The 18,020-nt window shown below is 35.1% G+C and overlaps 6 protein-coding genes across 8 annotated transcripts; 4 read left to right on the top strand and 2 right to left on the bottom strand.

Moving 5' to 3' along the window:
- Nucleotides 1–379: 379 nt before the first annotated feature.
- LOC18033277 (major allergen Pru ar 1) lies at nucleotides 380–1,387 on the top strand. Its single transcript, XM_024183113.1, has 2 exons — nucleotides 380–575; nucleotides 1,098–1,387. The coding sequence occupies exons 1-2, from the start codon at nucleotides 380–382 to the stop codon at nucleotides 1,385–1,387; spliced, it is 486 nt and encodes a 161-aa protein (XP_024038881.1).
- A 2,128-nt stretch (nucleotides 1,388–3,515) lies between these two features.
- Nucleotides 3,516–4,343, top strand: LOC18033276 (major allergen Pru ar 1). Its single transcript, XM_006419407.2, has 2 exons — nucleotides 3,516–3,800; nucleotides 3,893–4,343. Exons 1-2 carry the CDS (start codon nucleotides 3,599–3,601, stop codon nucleotides 4,192–4,194), a joined length of 504 nt encoding a protein of 167 aa, XP_006419470.1. The 5' UTR covers nucleotides 3,516–3,598; the 3' UTR covers nucleotides 4,195–4,343.
- Nucleotides 4,344–4,729: 386 nt separating this feature from the next.
- On the top strand, nucleotides 4,730–5,784 carry LOC18033270 (pathogenesis-related protein STH-2). The gene is made up of 2 exons (XM_024179817.1): nucleotides 4,730–4,913; nucleotides 5,579–5,784. Exons 1-2 carry the CDS (start codon nucleotides 4,730–4,732, stop codon nucleotides 5,782–5,784), a joined length of 390 nt encoding a protein of 129 aa, XP_024035585.1.
- A 299-nt stretch (nucleotides 5,785–6,083) lies between these two features.
- On the bottom strand, nucleotides 6,084–6,672 carry LOC18033264 (major pollen allergen Bet v 1-D/H). Its single transcript, XM_006419409.1, has 2 exons — nucleotides 6,489–6,672; nucleotides 6,084–6,412 (listed from the first exon to the last, which is right to left on the bottom strand). The coding sequence occupies exons 1-2, from the start codon at nucleotides 6,670–6,672 to the stop codon at nucleotides 6,084–6,086; spliced, it is 513 nt and encodes a 170-aa protein (XP_006419472.1).
- Nucleotides 6,673–8,183: 1,511 nt separating this feature from the next.
- On the top strand, nucleotides 8,184–10,538 carry LOC18033254 (vegetative cell wall protein gp1). The gene is made up of 3 exons (XM_006419410.2): nucleotides 8,184–8,851; nucleotides 8,940–9,024; nucleotides 9,162–10,538. The coding sequence occupies exons 1-3, from the start codon at nucleotides 8,834–8,836 to the stop codon at nucleotides 10,106–10,108; spliced, it is 1,050 nt and encodes a 349-aa protein (XP_006419473.1). The 5' UTR covers nucleotides 8,184–8,833; the 3' UTR covers nucleotides 10,109–10,538.
- Nucleotides 10,539–11,679: 1,141 nt separating this feature from the next.
- On the bottom strand, nucleotides 11,680–17,155 carry LOC18033250 (WD repeat-containing protein 43). Of its 3 annotated transcripts, none has more exons than XM_006419411.2 (14): nucleotides 17,070–17,155; nucleotides 16,716–16,809; nucleotides 16,460–16,606; nucleotides 16,250–16,365; nucleotides 15,942–16,096; nucleotides 15,674–15,762; nucleotides 15,004–15,553; nucleotides 14,242–14,409; nucleotides 13,862–14,025; nucleotides 13,695–13,774; nucleotides 13,371–13,482; nucleotides 12,894–12,968; nucleotides 12,638–12,804; nucleotides 11,680–12,065 (listed from the first exon to the last, which is right to left on the bottom strand). In XM_006419411.2, exons 2-13 carry the CDS (start codon nucleotides 16,803–16,805, stop codon nucleotides 12,658–12,660), a joined length of 1,893 nt encoding a protein of 630 aa, XP_006419474.1. In that variant the 5' UTR covers nucleotides 16,806–16,809; nucleotides 17,070–17,155; the 3' UTR covers nucleotides 11,680–12,065; nucleotides 12,638–12,657. The 3 variants fall into 3 exon arrangements, with proteins under 3 accessions (XP_006419474.1, XP_006419476.1, XP_024039437.1); XM_006419413.2 differs by having other exon boundaries at nucleotides 11,680–12,169; XM_024183669.1 differs by having other exon boundaries at nucleotides 11,680–12,169; nucleotides 17,037–17,155.
- Nucleotides 17,156–18,020: the final 865 nt, after the last annotated feature.

Here is an 18,020-nt window from a genome sequence, read left to right on the forward strand (position 1 = left end):
TTTGTTTGTATTTGCCTTGTCTCAACATGATAACAGAGACCAAGGGCCCTTTCGAGATCTAAAAGGTTTTTTTAAAGCCATTGAAATCCTTAGTTTTGTTTCTTTGCATTTGTGTTAATTTAATCTTCAGGAAGGTTCTCTAGTCTTTGGAAAATCAGCCCACATAATGTCTTGATGCAAAGCAGGAATGCAAAGACAAAATTAAATTTTCATCTTATCATAATGTGTACATAATATATACATGCGTGCCAATTAAAAAAAAAAATTAAGAACAAAAACAACTCCTACACTTAAAGCTCTATAAATACCAAACCCTCTGACCATATTAATTAAGATTCTTCTCATTGCTAGTAAAAGCAATTCCCATTTTTCAGATATCATGGGTGTCTTTACTGTCACTGATGAATACACTTCTCCAATCTCGCCTGCTAGGCTATTCAAGGCCTTGATTGTCGACTCTCACAACCTTATTCCAAAGCTCATGCCACAAGCTGTGAAAAGCATTGAAATCTTTGAAGGTGATGGAGGTGCTGGAAGCATCAGGCAGATCAACGTTGTCGAAGGCAATATATATTGTCCAACATAAATTTCATATATGATAATACTTACGGATGCGTTAAAGCTAAACATTATTGTCTAACTAAAATACAATGTTTAATTAGAACTAAATGGTTGCGTCTAGTTATAAATCCACATTTTAAAATATGCAGACATATGCACCTCATAATTTTTATATTTTATAGTTCATATCTCCTTTTAAATATCCGTATTTTAATCATATATGAACCGACAAATTTTCAACGTCAAAAGTTACTAAATTTTTTATTCGAAAAGATAATTTACAAATAGTTGCAAATTTTATAATTTGAAATTTATTACTTTTTAGTTTTTAGTGACTCTTGATGTCAAGAGCTGATGGTTTAAATTTTTAATAAAATGTGAATATCAACACCTAATAATTTTTTATGTATATATTCATTTATGGACTAAAGGTCACATTACTCTCTCTCTCTCTCTCTCTTTTAAATGTTATTACATTACTGATGAAATCTTTGAAAATAGACTAACATATTGTGTTATTCATGCAGGTAACCAAGTAAAGTGCAGCAAGAACAGAGTTGATGCCCTAGATTTGGAGAATTTTTCATACAAATACAGTTTGATTGAAGGTGATGTGTTGATGGACAAGCTTGAAAAGATTTCTTATGATGTCAAGTTTGAGCCTACAGCTGATGGTGGAAGCAAAAATACCATGACAAGCACATACTACACGAAAGGCAATTTCGTGCTCACTGAAGAAGAAATCAAGGAAGGCAAGGAAAAGTCCTTGGCTATGTACAAAGTTGTGGAGAATTACCTTATGCAAAACCCTGAGGAATACGCTTAGTTGGAATTTTCTTCCCTAATTAAAAATAAGTATGTTTATAAGAATGCTCTTCGCTAGTAGCTCTTGCAAGCGTGTTGGGTTGCTTTTGCTTTTGGTTTGGCATGGCTATATATATATGGTTGTGGGTTAGTTCATGCAGTGCTTATGGTTTCTTTTGGCTTGTGAGGTTGAGCATCATAATTAATAATTATTATCTTTGCAATTGTACTGTGTCGCTTCATGTTGACATAGCATGTTGGTGTGATCTTATGAACTATGCTGAGAATTTAAAAGATCTTGAATATGTGTTACAGTCTTGTATTTTGCTCACATAGGATCCAGTAATCATTGCATTCATGTTGGTACTGCATTAGCCTTTGGATTTTTCAGTGCCTACAGTACAGGCTACAGCCATAAGATAGTAAATTGTTTGCTGCCCTCTGTGTCATTTACCATTGAAGAGTAGTGAAATTATATAAAGACCCAGTATGTTCTTTGTATTTTGTTTAATTGGACCACGTTTACCATAAAAAGAATGGACCTAGAAAGCGGGCAATTTCTTGGGCTTGGTATACCCAGCAACTGTGGTGTGGCTCCTTTTCCAAGAGCCTTCTAAAATCCTTATAACACGCATTTTGAATTTTATTTTCCAAAATACTCTTAATTTAATTAATAAAATAGAAATTCGTATATTAAATTAAGTGTAAGAATTCATTTAATCTTTATATTTTGAGGTTAATATCTGTTTAGTCTCTATATTGCTATACACACCTTAATACATCTCTGCAGTTAAATTATTGACATCTTTGTCGTTACTTTTTTATCATTTTAGTCTGCTTTTATATTTTACCCTTTTATAATAATGTTTATTATTTTGAACATTAATAAAAAGAAAAAATTAAATTACCAATTTAAATTCTAAAAATAAAATAGAAACAAAAAGAATATATATATATATATATATATATATATATATATATATATATATATATATATATTAATTTTTGTGGAACATTCTGCTAAGGAGTTAATATATTAATTTTTTATTAATGTCCAAAAAGCTTGATAATTTAATTTTTTTTGGACACACGTGAGCTTTTATAAAAATTAATATATATTCTTTTTGTTTTTATTTTATTTTTTATAAACTGGTAATTTAATTATTTTATTAATGTCCAAAAAGAAAAAGAAACATCATTGTAAGATGATAATATTATAAAAGTAAGCAAAAAAGAACAACAAGCATCAGTATGGGGTGTCAATAGTCTAACGATAAGGATGTTTTAAGGTACTTTTAAAAATACAAGAACTAAACGAGTACTAATCTCAAAATATAATGGCTAAATGAGCTTTTATCCTTAAAATTAACTACCTTCCTATAAATTTTTACTCAAAAAATATTTCTTCCTAGATATGTATAAATCTTAAAATATTAAATTTTTATTTTTTTATTATTATTATATAATTTCTATTTCATAACTTTAAACATTTATAATTTGCTCAAAGAAATATTTTTTAATTAAAATTTAAAATAAAAATATAAGTTATGAAACGGGATGTGTATAAAATATTTACTAAAAGAATAATTTGTCTAAATTTTTAATAAATTTCTATTTAAGAAGTAAAATAATTTGTATTAAGTTATTTAAAAAATTTCAATTAATAAAACATTTTAAGAAGGATTTTGAGGGGGTGTCAAGAGACTTGCTCGTTACGCCATGTGAACCTTTTTTCACTATTTATTGAAAGTTTCAAGGTCGTTGACCTGCAGCCAACCAACAACTACCAGGTAACACACTAACACGTACCAAATTGTTTCTTCCTCTTCTAGAGAACAGCAAAAATTTCTTGCCGAAGCTTCTAAAGAAAAAAGTTTCGCACAAATATTTATAAATTATCCAAACAAGCTTATCAACAAGTTACATTCCAAGCACCCAAAAAAAAATAAAAAATCCATGTGATTAAAACAAATCCATTTTCCAATTTTTACGGCATTTCTATTCACTTAAGAGATCCATTCATAAAGAACTCACCCATCACGTGTTGAACAGGTCACGTTCCAAACTCACAGACTTTGACTTTGGACTAATGACTAATAAAACTTCAATGCTAATAAACCCACCTCCACGACAACAAGAATACACTTAAATATATGATCTCAATCTTCACTTCTCATAAAATATATCTTCGTCAAAGGCAACCCTTTTGATACCAAGCTTCAAAAACTCGATCATGATCATCACAATGGATGAAAATACCAAAAGGGTCACTCAATCATTTGTGACACAAGTCTCCCCGTCGAGAATGTTCAAAGCCTTAATCCTAGACTCCCACAATATTTGCCCCAGGCTTTTGTTTTCATCGATCAAGAGTATTGAATATTTTGAAGGCGATGGAGATGTTGGCACCATCAAACAAATCAATTACATTGAAGGTTAGTACTTAGCATATCATATATGGAATATATAATAACATGGTGCTATGTATCTTTTGTCGTTGTTATGTAGTGCTTTGTTTGTTATCCAGGTGGTGAAATTAGATACACAAAGCATAGGGTCGATGCGCTTGACAAGGAGAAATTCATGTGCAAATATAGATTTATCGAAGGCGACGGCTTCATTGATAGCATGCTTGAGTTTCTTACTCATGAGATAAAGTTTGAAGGCTATGGTCAAGGAGGATGTGTGTGCAAGATCACATGTGATTTCAAGGCCAAAGAAGGTGTTGAAATCAAGGGAATTGATATTGAGTTGGTCAAGCACAAGCCTCTTGGGATGTATGAAGTCGTGGAAGCTCACCTTAAAGCATACCCTCAACTCTATGCTTAAACTAATGTTTTTAACTCTTATGCTATTTCTTCCCTTAATTTAAGGTAATTTATGTATTTGCAGTACTTTGTTAGTTGAGCTGGTTTTGTAACCATTGACTCCTGTGAATATGAATAATCATATCACCATCCTAGCAATGTTGCTATACATCTCTAGATCTTGTCTCTTGTTTGCTTTTATTATGTGTTCCGTTTAGTTGCAGAAAGATCAATACCATTCACCATTTTGGGGGCACTTGGCAGCTTTATTTTAATTAAGAACACCTTTTTTCCCCCCATGTCAAACCGAAAATAAATCTTCTATTTTACTGCACCTTTCTCAAAATTGGCATAATTCGTTTTCACTTTTTCTTGAATAGAAACTTTCAAGATTGAACAAGAAAAATCCAGCAGCCAGAAACAGTAATTCAAACAAATCATGCTCTGATCTATATTTGCATTGCACCTGTAGTCATAAAGATCATGTTTTACGAGAAATTTTTATGGGAAAAGCCTCACCTGTAAACACTTAAAGTTGTTGTTTGATATAAGCAATCATGGGTGTTGCAAGTTCTGCACAGGAATTAAAGTCTGCTATTGCACCTCCACCCATGTTCAAGGCCTTGACCCTAGACGCCAACAATTTTCTTCCAAATCCCTTACCCCAGTTCATAAAAAGTCTTGACCGAGTTCTAGATGCCGGTGGTGCTGGAAGCGTTGAACAAATCAACTTTGCTGAAGGTTAAAATTAATATTGAATGCGAGACTGTTAATCGCTGTTAATGTTCCTCTTAATAACCCTTTCAATAACATAAATTGAATTAATTACCGCAGATCTAGGAAGAATACTCCTTTCTTATCCAACCAATTTTGTTCGCTAATAAGTACATTACCGCCACAATCTTATCTATAGATGCAATCTTAAGACAGTCGTACTAACGCCAAGATTTTATAAACAAGCCATGTTGTCGATATGTTTATAACACGAATGGCATGTCCTTTTTATATGAATAAACAAAGGATGTGTCCTTTAAGTATGAGTCGACGTATAGTATTTAAGTTTGTCGGACGTCATGTCGGATGTATGTGTAATTATTGAATGTAATGCCTTTCGTTATGTTGTTGCATTGCACCTGTAGTCCCATAAAGATCATGCTTACCGAGAACCTTTTATCGGAGAGGCCTCACTTGTAATTACTTGAAGGTTCTTATTTGGTAGCCCCATCATTATCTTCCCTGTTCTTATGACAATCCATTGATATAAGAATTCATAAATAGTATTAGATATAATTCAATGTGCCGGTGGAGCTGGGAGGGTTGAGCAAGTCAACTTTACCGAATGAGAGACTATTTTCCGCGGAGTAACTTAAGCCTTAAGGCATTTGTTCTGTGTTTTTAACGTGGAGGTAGTGAATATAAGTATGCGAAGCACAAGCACCAGATTGATGAAGTTGATGAAAAGAATCTTATGTGCAAGTATGCCATGATTGAGGGAGATGCATTAATAGACAGCTTGAGTAAACAACTTATGAGGTCAAATTTTGAGGCTGCTGGTGGTGGAGGTTGCATTTGTAAGACGACAATCAATTACCGTATAAATCGGCAACTTTGAGATCAAGGAAGAGGAAATTGGAGCTGGCGAGGATGCGGTTACGAGGATATACAAGGCTGTCCAAAAGTACATCCCCAAAAAGCCTCAAGTCTACACATAGTTTTTGTTTAAACTCTAAAAAATCTTGTATGCCTTCGCAATTGTCATTTTTTAAGTGGGACGAACAAAGAGAATCTAAAGTTTTTATGCCACTTTTAAGTATGCTAATGTAATCAGTCAAAAGGGTTTTGAGTCCCCTGCATAAACGTGACTTATTGTCACTCATCTAACACATTCAATGAGTTGAGCGCCTTCTATGCTCATTTGGTTCTGACTTCTTCAAGCCCTTGTGCATAAGCATTGGGGTTTGCTAATAGGAATCTCTCAGCTGCCTTCACCATTGTCTGGATCCCTTGTTTAATGTTTCTGACATCTTCTTCAGAAAGTAAGCTATCCCCCAATGATTCATACTCGATTTTTAGCTTGGCAAAGCAATCTCCATCACTACTTGATGTAAAAGTGACTTCGGCCACATAAGAATTTACTTTGAATCCAAGAATCCCACCTTCAACAATGGAGTACCTGAATACATGATTCTCATTGTCCATTATTTCTACACGATCCTTAACATAGCGGAATTCCTTCACAACTGCAACAAGATTATATAACTGTCAAGAAAAAACCACATTAAATAGCTAATCAAGAGTGTTATTGTATTACAAAACCTTCAGTGAAATTAAACTTCTTGATGGTGCCAACCCCACCGTCTCCTTCAAGCAAGTCAATGCTGGAAATGACCTGAGGCAGAGCCTTGGGCATGAAGTTATGTGCATCACAGATTAATGCCTTCCATAGCCTCTCAACCGCGATCGGAGACTTGTGCTTGTCAACAATGGTTCCCAAAACCATCTCTGTTGCAGAGACTCAGGGCAATGGGATTATTAGGATGATAATGAGAGACTGATATGCACATCAAGTTTAAATAAAGAAACTAAAGAGGACTACAGCAGAGGCACTGCGTGCATGCAAGTCTTCATAACTTAAGGTCAAAGTCTTATAATAACATGTATACATACACTTTTGACTAGTTAAAAATGTGAACTAGATTTTACAATGGGTTTAATGTCTACTGATTCCAATGGTTTTCAGATTTGTTTTTCTCCTTCTTGCCTTTGTGGGGCATAGCCATCACAAGGAAGTAAAGCAACTGTTGACATTGGCAAGCCAGCCTGTATATTCTCGCAAACGTCGTGCCAGAAAATTACATCCTTCAATCATAGAAGAATTTTTCATTTTAGTCTGAGTTTATATGATGCTGCCACTTGAAGTCAGCAATCACCACTCAAATGGCAAAGACACTTTTTTAACTCTTTGAAAATTTAAAGGGCCCGGATCATATCTGGTGAGACATCATGCTGCTAGTAATGCCGTGACTCACCTTCGAGATTAAAAATCAGCGCGATCTTGAGCAACATCAAACAATTTTCAACTGTAATTTCTATCAGCCAATGCTCAAAAGCTTAATTAAAGCAAGCTCCCTTGCCACTCAACGGCATCCTCAAAAGTCAGAAAGTTCATCAATGATTTTAATTAATGAATATAATAAGTGTGTTATAAAATTAATCATTTGGACAACTGGCTGATTTTGGATGCTCAATAGCCGAGACTCAGTCAAGCTGGTCCTGCATAAGTGGATAGTTTACAAAAAAGCTTTGCGCAATGTTCAAAAGTTTATAAAGACTGGCTGGGACGGAAACCCGTGGCATCAAAATAATTGGACGCCTGGATTCTTCGACTCTGGCAATGGTACTCAAGTAAATTGGAGATACTTGTTTAAAGAAAACTTTGGAGAGCTCAAAACAATAAAAAATTTCACTAATTTAGCTTAATTAATAGCAAAAAGATCTCGTTCACACTAGCGTTAAGGAAGGGTTTCAATTTAAAGAAAAAGCTAATGTGAATTTGGATCACCAAAAAGTCATCAAAGTGTTGTTAATGTCTCAATCATGATTTGACCAACATCCAATCTATGCATTACAAGCTTAATTGAAGCTCATAGGCCATTCAGAAAACCAAATGAGAAAGAATCTTCTCTTAAAGCCTCCATCAATCTTTATGACAACAATGAAAAATTGGTTTATGCTCTCCAGCACAAATAAACAACTAATTTTGGTCATTTTTTTTAAGATGCCAGAGTGTTACTTGTGACAAAAGGATTCCTCAAGAGTGGATATCCCTTGCACACAAAGTAAAAAGCAAAAGTTTTCTTGACTTTTTATTCTTTGATGAAATGGAAAAATGAAAATAAAGCCCAAACCCCCTAGATTTACCTTAAAATACAAGTAGGCCCCTAATTATTAATAAATGGACACACATACCCCATTTTGGCTTTTATCCTTGTTTTCTAGTTATTGGGGATATCAAACATACTGTCGGATACTATTTCTCGAAATATTTGCTTTACAATGGTGAGGTTGATTTCATAAAATGAGAATCGATGGAACCATATGCACCATATTAACTATGACAATTAAAACTAGAAAGGAGCCTATGTATCAAGATCAAGAAATGTTGAGGATCTATCTATGCATAAGAACGAACCTTGAGAACCTACGGAAATGAAAAAAAAAAAAAAGATGTGCTCTCACTTTTAATCTCTTCTCTAGGGTCGGTTTTGGATATCCTGAAACTGCTGCACACATTATTTCACTCAATTGTATGGATGGGCATCCATCAATTCTAAAAGCAAATTCCCTTCGGCTCAACATTTCAAGGTCCATACAAAATACACCGACTCCTAGCCTGCCTGCCTTCTTTCTTCCCGCTTTAAGATTTGATAATGATGACCCCATCAAGTTAATCAAGCAGCAGCAATATTATCTCTTGTCACCTAGAGAAGAAAAAAAGGAGATTCCTTACATGTCCCACACCATTTTGCCTTTGAAATATTCCCTCTCCATGCACAAATAAATGCCACCAATTATATTCTTCATTCCCACCATCTTCCATCTCCATCTCCATCTCATGCAAAACATATCTCTTGGTTTCTTCTATTCTCTTCCGTTGCCTCATGGCTCCAGAATTAGAGGTAACATAAAGCTTCAACATTCCATCTTTTGTTTCTTACATTGCATATATCTCTTTATCTAACGATTTACTTCCCTTCTAAAATGCAGAAACCTCGAGTAACAGAAATACAGGTCCGAATGGACTGCAACGGGTGTGTGCAGAAGATCAAGAAGGCACTACACGGCATCAACGGTGAGCAAATAATAGCTAGCCTTAACTTCTTTCATCGGCTACTATAAAATTTCTTTCATCAGCTATTAGTATAAAATTTCTTTCTTCAGCTACTATTAATTTCTGAAATTTGACTTGATTCTCATTTTCATATACAGGCATATATGATCTCCATATTGATTTCCCACAGCAAAAATTAACGATAGTTGGGTGGGCCGACCCGGAAAGAATAGTTAAAGCCATTAGGAAGACCAGAAAGATTGCTACTATATCTTCTCATTCAGAACAAACAGAGCCTAGCAATCAGCCAACAGAACAAGCACTGCCAGAAGATGGTGCTCCGGCACCATCCAATGATGCACCAGCTAACCCTCCCCCACCTGAAGGTCCACCTGCCGAGCAGCCACAACCAGCGGAGCCACCAAAAGACCCACCACCAACGGAAAATCCGGCACCACCTGAGAATCCACCACCCCCAGAGGACCCGCAACCTGAGGTGAAACCTTCACCCATTGCTGCCGATGCCAATGCAAACCAGCAAGCATGTCCTTCTAGAGCAAAAGACATAGGAGAAGTTCATGTTATACACCACCACCCACCTGACTATGGCTACAGATACAGCTATGGGTATGGCAATAACTACAGTGGGCACTGGAACAGATACCCTAGTGCCGCGAGAAATCAACATGAAGCACCTCAAGGTCCACAACCAGTTTATAATCAACATGAAGCACCTCAAGGTCCACAACCAGTTTATAATCAATATGGAGAACCTCAAGGTCCAAAACCAGTTTATAATCAACATGGAGAACCTCAAGGTCCACAACCAGTTTATAATCAACATGGAGCACCTCAAGGTCCACAACCAGTTTATGTGACTCACAGTTACAATACATACAAGCCATCGCCTTATGTCACGGAATATGAGTACCTGAGGTCACCACCAAGGCATACACATTATAGCAGGATGGATCATTACAGTGACGACTATCACAACAACTATCACAACAATAATGTCTATTACAACACCAGCAATGGCAGTGGAAATGGGAATATCACATCAATATTTAGCGACGAAAATCCAAATGCATGCACAGTAATGTAGAGGGTATTGAGAGGTGATCAATATGAAAAGGCAGTGGTTTCACAGAGTCCTTTGCTTCAAGAAGGAGAAACTCAAAAAAGAATGATTAATAAACTGACAATGAGCATGTGAAAATTTTTAGAGAAGAATCAGATTCTAAGCTTGTCGTGCTGGAAGAATCAATACTGCCTTCCACTTCTGATAGGGCTAAGACACCCTCCTTGGGTAGTAGTTTCTTGTAGAAGAATACTCATAAAAGAGATTATTATATTCTTAAACATACTTCTCAGCCTCTATTTTTTTAAAGTAATCATCCCTAGATTATGTCAAATCCTCAGAACAACTGCCCCGAAAAAAAGATTCTACAAAGATTAATGTTTTTTCTCAAAATGCCTTCTGAAACTGAAGTTTGTGTTTCTGGAAGGAGGAAATCTGCCATACTTTCTTTTCTTTTTACCTCAAGTCATCAATTCTGGCAATAGCTTTTTCCATCTTTACCTTTCCATATTAAAGTTCTTCTGCCATTTCACAGCAATTTTTTTTTTGTGGGGGGGGGGGGGGGGTGGGGGCTTCAATATTCAGAAGTCAGAACTAGAGTAAATCTCTTGTCCCTCGTGCTAGTTGTTGCAGGTAACTGATTACTCTAATTATACTATGACCAGTGCTTCAGAAGAGACAGTAATGATTCAAATCTTAAAAGCATATTAATTCCATAAATTTCTAAAATTCAACCCAAAACAGGCAATAGAAAAAGAGTTATTAGATTTTACATACATATGAAATAATGATACTTAATGATAGAATCCTTGGCTTCATAACACTAAAGCAAATTCCATAATTCTGTTTAAACCTAGCACAGGAATGATGCTGACAACAACATGTAGAATAACAAATAGGATAAAAAAAATCAGGATTCTTAAGAACAAGATTGTCTACTTCAAATGAAAGAAGCTTCATAAATGGCAGTTAGTGACTTCTGTTTAACGCATACATACTGCACGGAACAGATTCTCACTAAGAAACGAAAAAAGAACTGAATCATTGTTTCCTGATTTAGAAGTAGCATGCTCTCCATTTTCAGATTCATATTGGTACAAGCACTAAATCTAGATTCCAGAACACCAAAATGAAGCAAATTCAGTATGCCATCTAAGTTCTTAAACTGAGTAGAAGCCAGAAAGCAATGTCAATCAACTAAAATGCTCAAATAAAAATTCCAAATAGATGATTAACTGATTCAAGATTCGAAAAGTTATAGTGTATGTTCAACTATATAAATTCCCTATACTGACCAGATCCTTAGCCAACAGCCTAACCATAACTTTCTACTGAATGGATAACGAGTGTACTATGAATGAAAGTGAAATGCTTTCTAAGCTCCATAATTTTAATTTGATAACCAATTCAAATGTCCAACGAGTTCTATTTAAGTACTTTTAAAGTTAGTACTCACTGCAACTGAAATCTAACAGGATGTTGAGTATCAATTGCAAGCACGTGATCCTAGAGCAGTCAGCAGCAGAATAAAGAAATATGCAGAACTTATGGAATTTTATTGAAAATCTTTTATATATATTTATTTTAAAAGATGTACTCATACACTAGTACTTCCGTTAGGGCAAAATAAAAAAAATACAGACAAAAACTAAGAAAAGAATTACGGAGAAAGAAGAAAAATAAAAAATATTGGTGCCAGTTACATCTACACCGTCCATTAATAACCCTAAACAAAATCTGGACTTCTTCCCATAAGAAAGATCCATGAAAAGAACACCAAAATTGAGGCAATACAAAATTCTGGACTATCTGCCTGGCCAGGATGAGACCTTTTGCAGGGCTGGACCGTAGAACAAATAATGTTACCAGAGTTACAGCAGCAAAGAATAAGTCAAACAACCTCATGCATGCTTTGAAGAGTCCATGTCAGATCAAGCGCCTTAAACCCAGAGAAGTGACCCAATCATATGCAGATTTTGAACTGCCAAATGGAAAAATAGCTCAAGCCACAGAAGGGTATATGCTTACAAGAAAGCTCTGTCATTAAGCATTAAATGGAATACAGTCTGATGTTGTTGTTGACACCTGTTAGAGACATTGCAATTTGGAATTTATTTTAATTAAGGGGGAAAAGGACAGAAAAACCAGCCTAAATAATTGTAAATAATTCAACTTGAAAATCCAAAATATTTCCAATTTCAGAATAGCCATCTGCTGAATTCATGCCAATAGAGCTTGTTCAGTTGTGAACATCTAATAGGTTCATCATAAATCACAATTTAAATGATGTGCATGTCCAATCAATTTGCACCAGTAATGATAACAGTGGAAATACTACATAATCATACATTTCAGTCCATAATCTTTACATAAAGGAGTTATATATATATATATATATAGATACACACATACATATATATATGTTTATCAATTTATCATCCAAAGATTTGATCCATCCTAATCAGACGATTTATTTATTTATTTATTTTTTAATTTCAAACTGTACAACAGGCAATAGAAAAGCAGAAGATTGAACTACCAAAGTTTGATTACCTCTTTATGGAAACATGCTTTCAGTTATCTTCATCACTACTTATTTGGGATTCATCATCTACTTCCCCGTAAAGAAGCTCTTCCACATCATCGTCCTCATCTTCACTTTCACCCACTTCGAGATCATGTGACGAGATTTGCATTTTGTCTTGGGCTGCCCTGTCAATCTGTTAGAAAATGTTGAAAACTAACCAATTAATCATCGGCAAACTTAAACAACAATAACAAATGGAAACAAGAATCAAAAGTTATTAACCTGTGCCATTGTAAGTTGCAATCGTCCTGATAATCGTAGTAAAGATTGAAAAGCTGCTTCTCTGGATACAGTAATCTGGAAGAAGCAAAAGATGATTTGTATCTGCAATGAAATAACTATGACCCAAAGACCAGGTCTTCTTACATGAGGCTGACCGGAAAACCTTGCGTAATGTGCCCAGTAGAAAATATCTCAGCAGTTGTCCCACAATAAAGTAGGTGGTTTCAGAATCACGTCAACAAGGGTGCATTTATCCTCTAAACACTAACTTTTACATAGTAATTTACACACATCCTTTACATATTTGACACAGAATCTCAGTAGTGATGTACATAAGCTTTATTATTTAAATGCATGCAAATGCTTAAAGGGAAGAGAGGATAAGTATGACATAGCTATTGGAGCTGGTCAGCCTAAAAATAAATACAATAAAATAAAACATGTAAATGCAGATGCAAAGAGTTTCTTCTTCCTTACCTTATATAGGGAGCTAAGCATAGGGGTTAATGATTCCTGAGTCAGGAGATGATGACCATGATTCACCAGTATGAAATAGATCCATTGAAGAATATTTTTTCCCTTATATGATCTGTTGAACACAAACAATATCTTGAATTTCAGTCTTTCAAAATGAAGTAAATATTTGCAATGCGAGCTTCATGCTTGATTTTGAAAACTCAGATTACATTTGATTTCATTTATTAGCCTGTGACATATAACATAATTTATACTACAACCAATCTTCAAGTTTTGAGTTCCCAACACTTAATTAGTATTAACATAAAAGAGAGTGCATCAAACCTTGATTGCCACAGGTCCACCAAGACTTCCAGTAACTTGCATGCATTGGTAGGTGACAGAGACAAAATAGTAGCTCTCATCTGATTGATAAGATAACGGAGTCACTGATACTAGCTGGACCACTGTTAAAACAGAAATGATGTCCAGAAAATGCAACTGATACTAACCTTCTTTACCGGTATATTGGTTTCAAAATCAATACCATTAAACAGTGTAGCTTCAAGTGCTGAATTTGACAGAAGATCATCTTTATTACTAAGTATCCCTAATGATCTCAACCGGTCCTCCATGCAAACCGTTTGAGAGTCAGCTTCTACTTCTACCTTGTCATCTGCGAAAATAATAATCAATGAATAGGACCGAGAGCATGATCAAAACAATTACAACTTTAACCATGTAAGAAATTTCCTTGAAACCCTAACTAAACCTCAAACCATCCTTCACACATCTAATTCTAAAACATTGAATTCTTAAACCAGCCTACACCAGGGACTTAAAAAAGTCATAGGTAAAATTAGGCAAAACTGCTAAGCAAACATAAGTATACCTTTGATCTCCATAAACTTTGCTTGACTTTCGCTGTCAACCACGTCGGTCATCACTTCATCAAGGTCACTACTCAAATTTTGATGTCTATTCTTCTTATCATAACTATCTAAAATCTTTGGCAGTGGCAGTACAGCATCCTCTGCATTTGCACGATCCAATGCGGTAACTGTAGAATTATGAAACAGGAAATCAGCAACCCATGAAAACCAAGAATGCAAATGAGTATATTAGATGCAGGAAATGTACGTAGAGGAGGGAGAAGAAGTCCATAAAGACAAAAGTCAAATATCTCCAAGCCCAAGAACTGAAAATCCTTTAAGATAAAGATTCTAACTAGTGAACTTACACCATAGCTGCTTCCGATTAATCAAAACAAAGAGGAAAGACAAATTAGGAGGGAATTAAATCTAGCACAGCCCCCAAGAAAGCAAACATTTTCCTAAGATAATACGTATGCAGAAATCCAGACAGACATGAATTTGAAAATTGGAAGAATGGCAATAAAACAGGCTTCAACATGCACAAAAATTTTAAGTAACCTTAAGCTGTAACACAAGGATAGTTGGCTGATTTCCAACCCAACTAAGCATGACATGATTTTAGACCATTCAACAGATCTTGCGTATCTTAAGTTAGATTACGTACCAAACAAGTAAAATGTTCCAAGATTGATGAAAAAAGTAAGCAATGCACTGCATCTCATAGTACATAATCTAACAGGTGAATGCATTGGCAAGAAAAAAACACGTTCAGTCCTTACCCCTATTTTGTACATATCGCCCTCTCTTAGATTTGAGAAGAGACTGACTCATGGGTAGAAGGACCCCATCCTGAGAGCAATTCAAATTTATGTCTTCTCCAGAATTAACTAAAATTTTCTGAAATGATGGCTTTAATAACAAACCATAGGCAACAAACGTATGCACAGAAGCAGGCTTGACAATGTCTTGTAATTTTGCAGCAAAAATAGCTGCTGTTGCACTCTTCTGACTTTTAGAGTTCACATCTTCTGAAGATGATAAAATTTTTGTGGCCTTGGTATTGCGCAATTCCTCAATATTCTGTCCATACCAAATATAACAAACACCAGTTTCTGAGATAGCCAAAACATATAGTCCTGCATCATCAACTCCACCATTGTCAATGCACCGGCAGTCCATGAAGACAGCTGGGTGCTCCATAGCAAGAACACAACTAGCTGATTGCTTCTTGACACCATCTGTTCTCCATAGTGCAATGTATCTTTCACCAACAGCAGAAGAGAGGACATATTTCCCATTGTCGGAAAACGTCATAAAGCGGACAGCTCCCTATAAATTATAGTTTGAAAATATTAACCCAATAAGAATTGCCGGATTTAACCACATCATGAAATGGAAGATGTGGAATGCACGCCAGAAAAAAAAAACTGAAAACTGGATAACACTCACAGGATGGCCAGAAAACTTCTGCATCTTCTTGTGATCAGAACAGTTAAAAGTCTTCAGTTGTCCAGCAGCAGTTGCCAATATCTTGCCATCTGATAAGCAACAACACCCATCCATATAATGGCGTCAGGTAAAGAACAAATGCTATTGAGAGGTAACTTAAATTCATGAAGATTTCATAAAGATAAGGAGCAGATGCCAGTGAGCTAATTGAAGATTGTTTATTAAGATAATCCTTTCTCTCTGCATGTCCATCATGAATTTCACTTACCTGATGAAACAGCCATACAGGATATTCCCTTTGTAGAAGCTCTGAACTTCCCCAATAGGCTTCCTGTCAGTGGATCAATTTCACAAACCATTCCATCAGCACCGGCACTGTAAATGCAGGAACCATGTGTAGCAAATGAGATGGCACCAACACCCCTGCAACATGATTGACAAAGAACAAGAAAATGACCTGACGTTGATTAACATAAACTCTCAAATAACATAGTTCAATAAATACTAAAGTTGTTAGGAACATAGTCCGCATTACTTGAAACTGATATTAATCAACAATATCAAACTAAAACTCACCCAGGATGGCAGTCACTTAGTCTCCACTTCAACTGACCAGCAGATACATCAAGTGCTAAAACATCACCACCACCTGTCCCTAACACTAACAGTGAACTCCCCAGCTTCCGTTTTTTCTACAATCATCAAAGTTTTAAGTTCAAAACGTTACTACAAAGCATTAACATACAAGCTCAATCAAAAATAAAAAACATGAAGCAATTCCTCAACCTTTCTGTCTACTGACAACCACTTCATGCACGCGTAATCAACTGAAAGATGCTCTCTTTCCGGTCTGTTACCGTACAAACTCGTAGTTTCCGTTGATGCAATTTCTGCAAATTCAGTCTGAACCTGACCCTTCAAAGTGTCCCATATCTAACAAAACCGAAAACACAGTCAACATTTACTCAAAACAAACAAAACCATTCATTTTTTTTAAAATAAACCCAAACAAATACATGGGGAAAAAAACAAAAAAAGGCACCTTGATTCTAGCATCTCCAGAACAGATAGCAAAATAGTCCAAAGCAGGACTAAAGGATGTTAAAATATCTCTAATATTGGACGACCCCATAATCCTGAATCATTCAAGAATGAACTACAATGAGTGTCAAAAATGAATAAAGCCCTTCTTGTAGTTCAAGCAACACACCCAAAGAATAAAACATAAAAAACAGAAAATAAACAATGTAAAGTGGTTAGCTTGAGCATTCAGTTCCGGCAAAAGCAACAAACTTTCACGCACGTGTTACGGTGAAATGAAATTTTATTAAGTTATTTAAAATGGTTTTCTAAAAAAATCGACCGTTAAAAGAAGTACGAGAGTCTGAAGAGTTGCCTGAGAAGAGGCGAATGGAAACGGCGTTGGCAAGGTGTGGCGACAGGGGTGGCGCGCCGCGCTCTGCTTTAGGGCGTTTTAATGTGTTTTTTTGTTTTGGTTAATAACATTGGGTCCCTGTATTTTAACAGTATTATTACAATTGAGGACGTTATTTTCAAAGTTTTTTTTAAATCATTAATTTCATTGACAGGTGTTTAACCGAATCTGACAAGAGGAGAAAATAAAATGAAATTAAACTTAACTTGTTATTTGACCAAAAATCAGGGATGAGGATAATGCTGTTAGCCCCAGGAAGTGTAAGAGGGATGTATTTAGTAACTAGAGGGCTGTATTTAGATTTAGACCATCGAAAATTGAGTCAGCCTTTTGCACCCCTCAAACGTTCTCATAAAACCCCTTTTCCATTAAAATTATTAAAATTATCAGAGCTAAATTAATTATTATTTTTAAATAGAAATTCGATTACTCACTTAAATGAAATTTTGTATTATAAATTTTTTTAAACTCATCCCATTTCATAAATTAGATTTATATTTAAAATTTAATTGAAATATTTTTCTAGAAATTTTTAAGAGCTTAGAATAAGGGAGATAGAAATCCTATGATAAGATAAAAAAAAATTAAGATTTTAAGAGTTTTACAGAGATTATTAAAAGGGTGTTAAAAGCTCCACTCTCAAAAATATTCTTTGGAGTTTGGGATTTTTAAAATGGTATTTTTAACCGGCCTTCTAGATTGATTCATTTCAATCATTTAGAACTTAACACAAATTCTTGATGATTCATCTCTCTAATCTCATGACTTAAGTTCAATTTTTTTCCCCCCCCCCCCCCCCCCACCCCCCCAAAAAAAAAAAGAAATAATATTCAATTCTCTAAAAAATGTACATCTATATGCCATTTGATTAAACGGGTTGCATGAGTGATGATGGATATTAAAAAATTCTAA

This window comes from Citrus clementina, unplaced genomic scaffold (assembly GCF_000493195.1).
Source record: "Citrus clementina cultivar Clemenules unplaced genomic scaffold, Citrus_clementina_v1.0 scaffold_9, whole genome shotgun sequence".
Taxonomy (NCBI): Eukaryota; Viridiplantae; Streptophyta; class Magnoliopsida; order Sapindales; family Rutaceae; genus Citrus; species Citrus x clementina.

Coding starts and splice junctions, on each gene's coding strand:
- LOC18033276 (XM_006419407.2), top strand. CDS start 3,599: ATGATCATCACAATGGATGAAAATACCAAAAGGGTCACTCAATCATTT. Junction 3,801..3,892: donor ACAAATCAATTACATTGAAG/GTTAGTACTTAG, acceptor TTTGTTATCCAG/GTGGTGAAATTAGATACACA.
- LOC18033254 (XM_006419410.2), top strand. Junction 9,025..9,161: donor GGCACTACACGGCATCAACG/GTGAGCAAATAA, acceptor TTTCATATACAG/GCATATATGATCTCCATATT.
- LOC18033277 (XM_024183113.1), top strand. CDS start 380: ATGGGTGTCTTTACTGTCACTGATGAATACACTTCTCCAATCTCGCCT. Junction 576..1,097: donor TGTCGAAGGCAATATATATT/GTCCAACATAAA, acceptor CAGGTAACCAAG/TAAAGTGCAGCAAGAACAGA.
- LOC18033250 (XM_006419411.2), bottom strand. CDS start 16,805: ATGGGGTCGTCCAATATTAGAGATATTTTAACATCCTTTAGTCCTGCT. Junction 16,607..16,715: donor CTGGAGATGCTAGAATCAAG/GTGCCTTTTTTT, acceptor CGGTTTTGTTAG/ATATGGGACACTTTGAAGGG. Junction 12,805..12,893: donor TGCAACTTACAATGGCACAG/GTTAATAACTTT, acceptor ATTTTCTAACAG/ATTGACAGGGCAGCCCAAGA.
- LOC18033270 (XM_024179817.1), top strand. CDS start 4,730: ATGGGTGTTGCAAGTTCTGCACAGGAATTAAAGTCTGCTATTGCACCT. Junction 4,914..5,578: donor ACAAATCAACTTTGCTGAAG/GTTAAAATTAAT, acceptor TTTAACGTGGAG/GTAGTGAATATAAGTATGCG.
- LOC18033264 (XM_006419409.1), bottom strand. CDS start 6,672: ATGGTTTTGGGAACCATTGTTGACAAGCACAAGTCTCCGATCGCGGTT. Junction 6,413..6,488: donor GAAGTTTAATTTCACTGAAG/GTTTTGTAATAC, acceptor ATCTTGTTGCAG/TTGTGAAGGAATTCCGCTAT.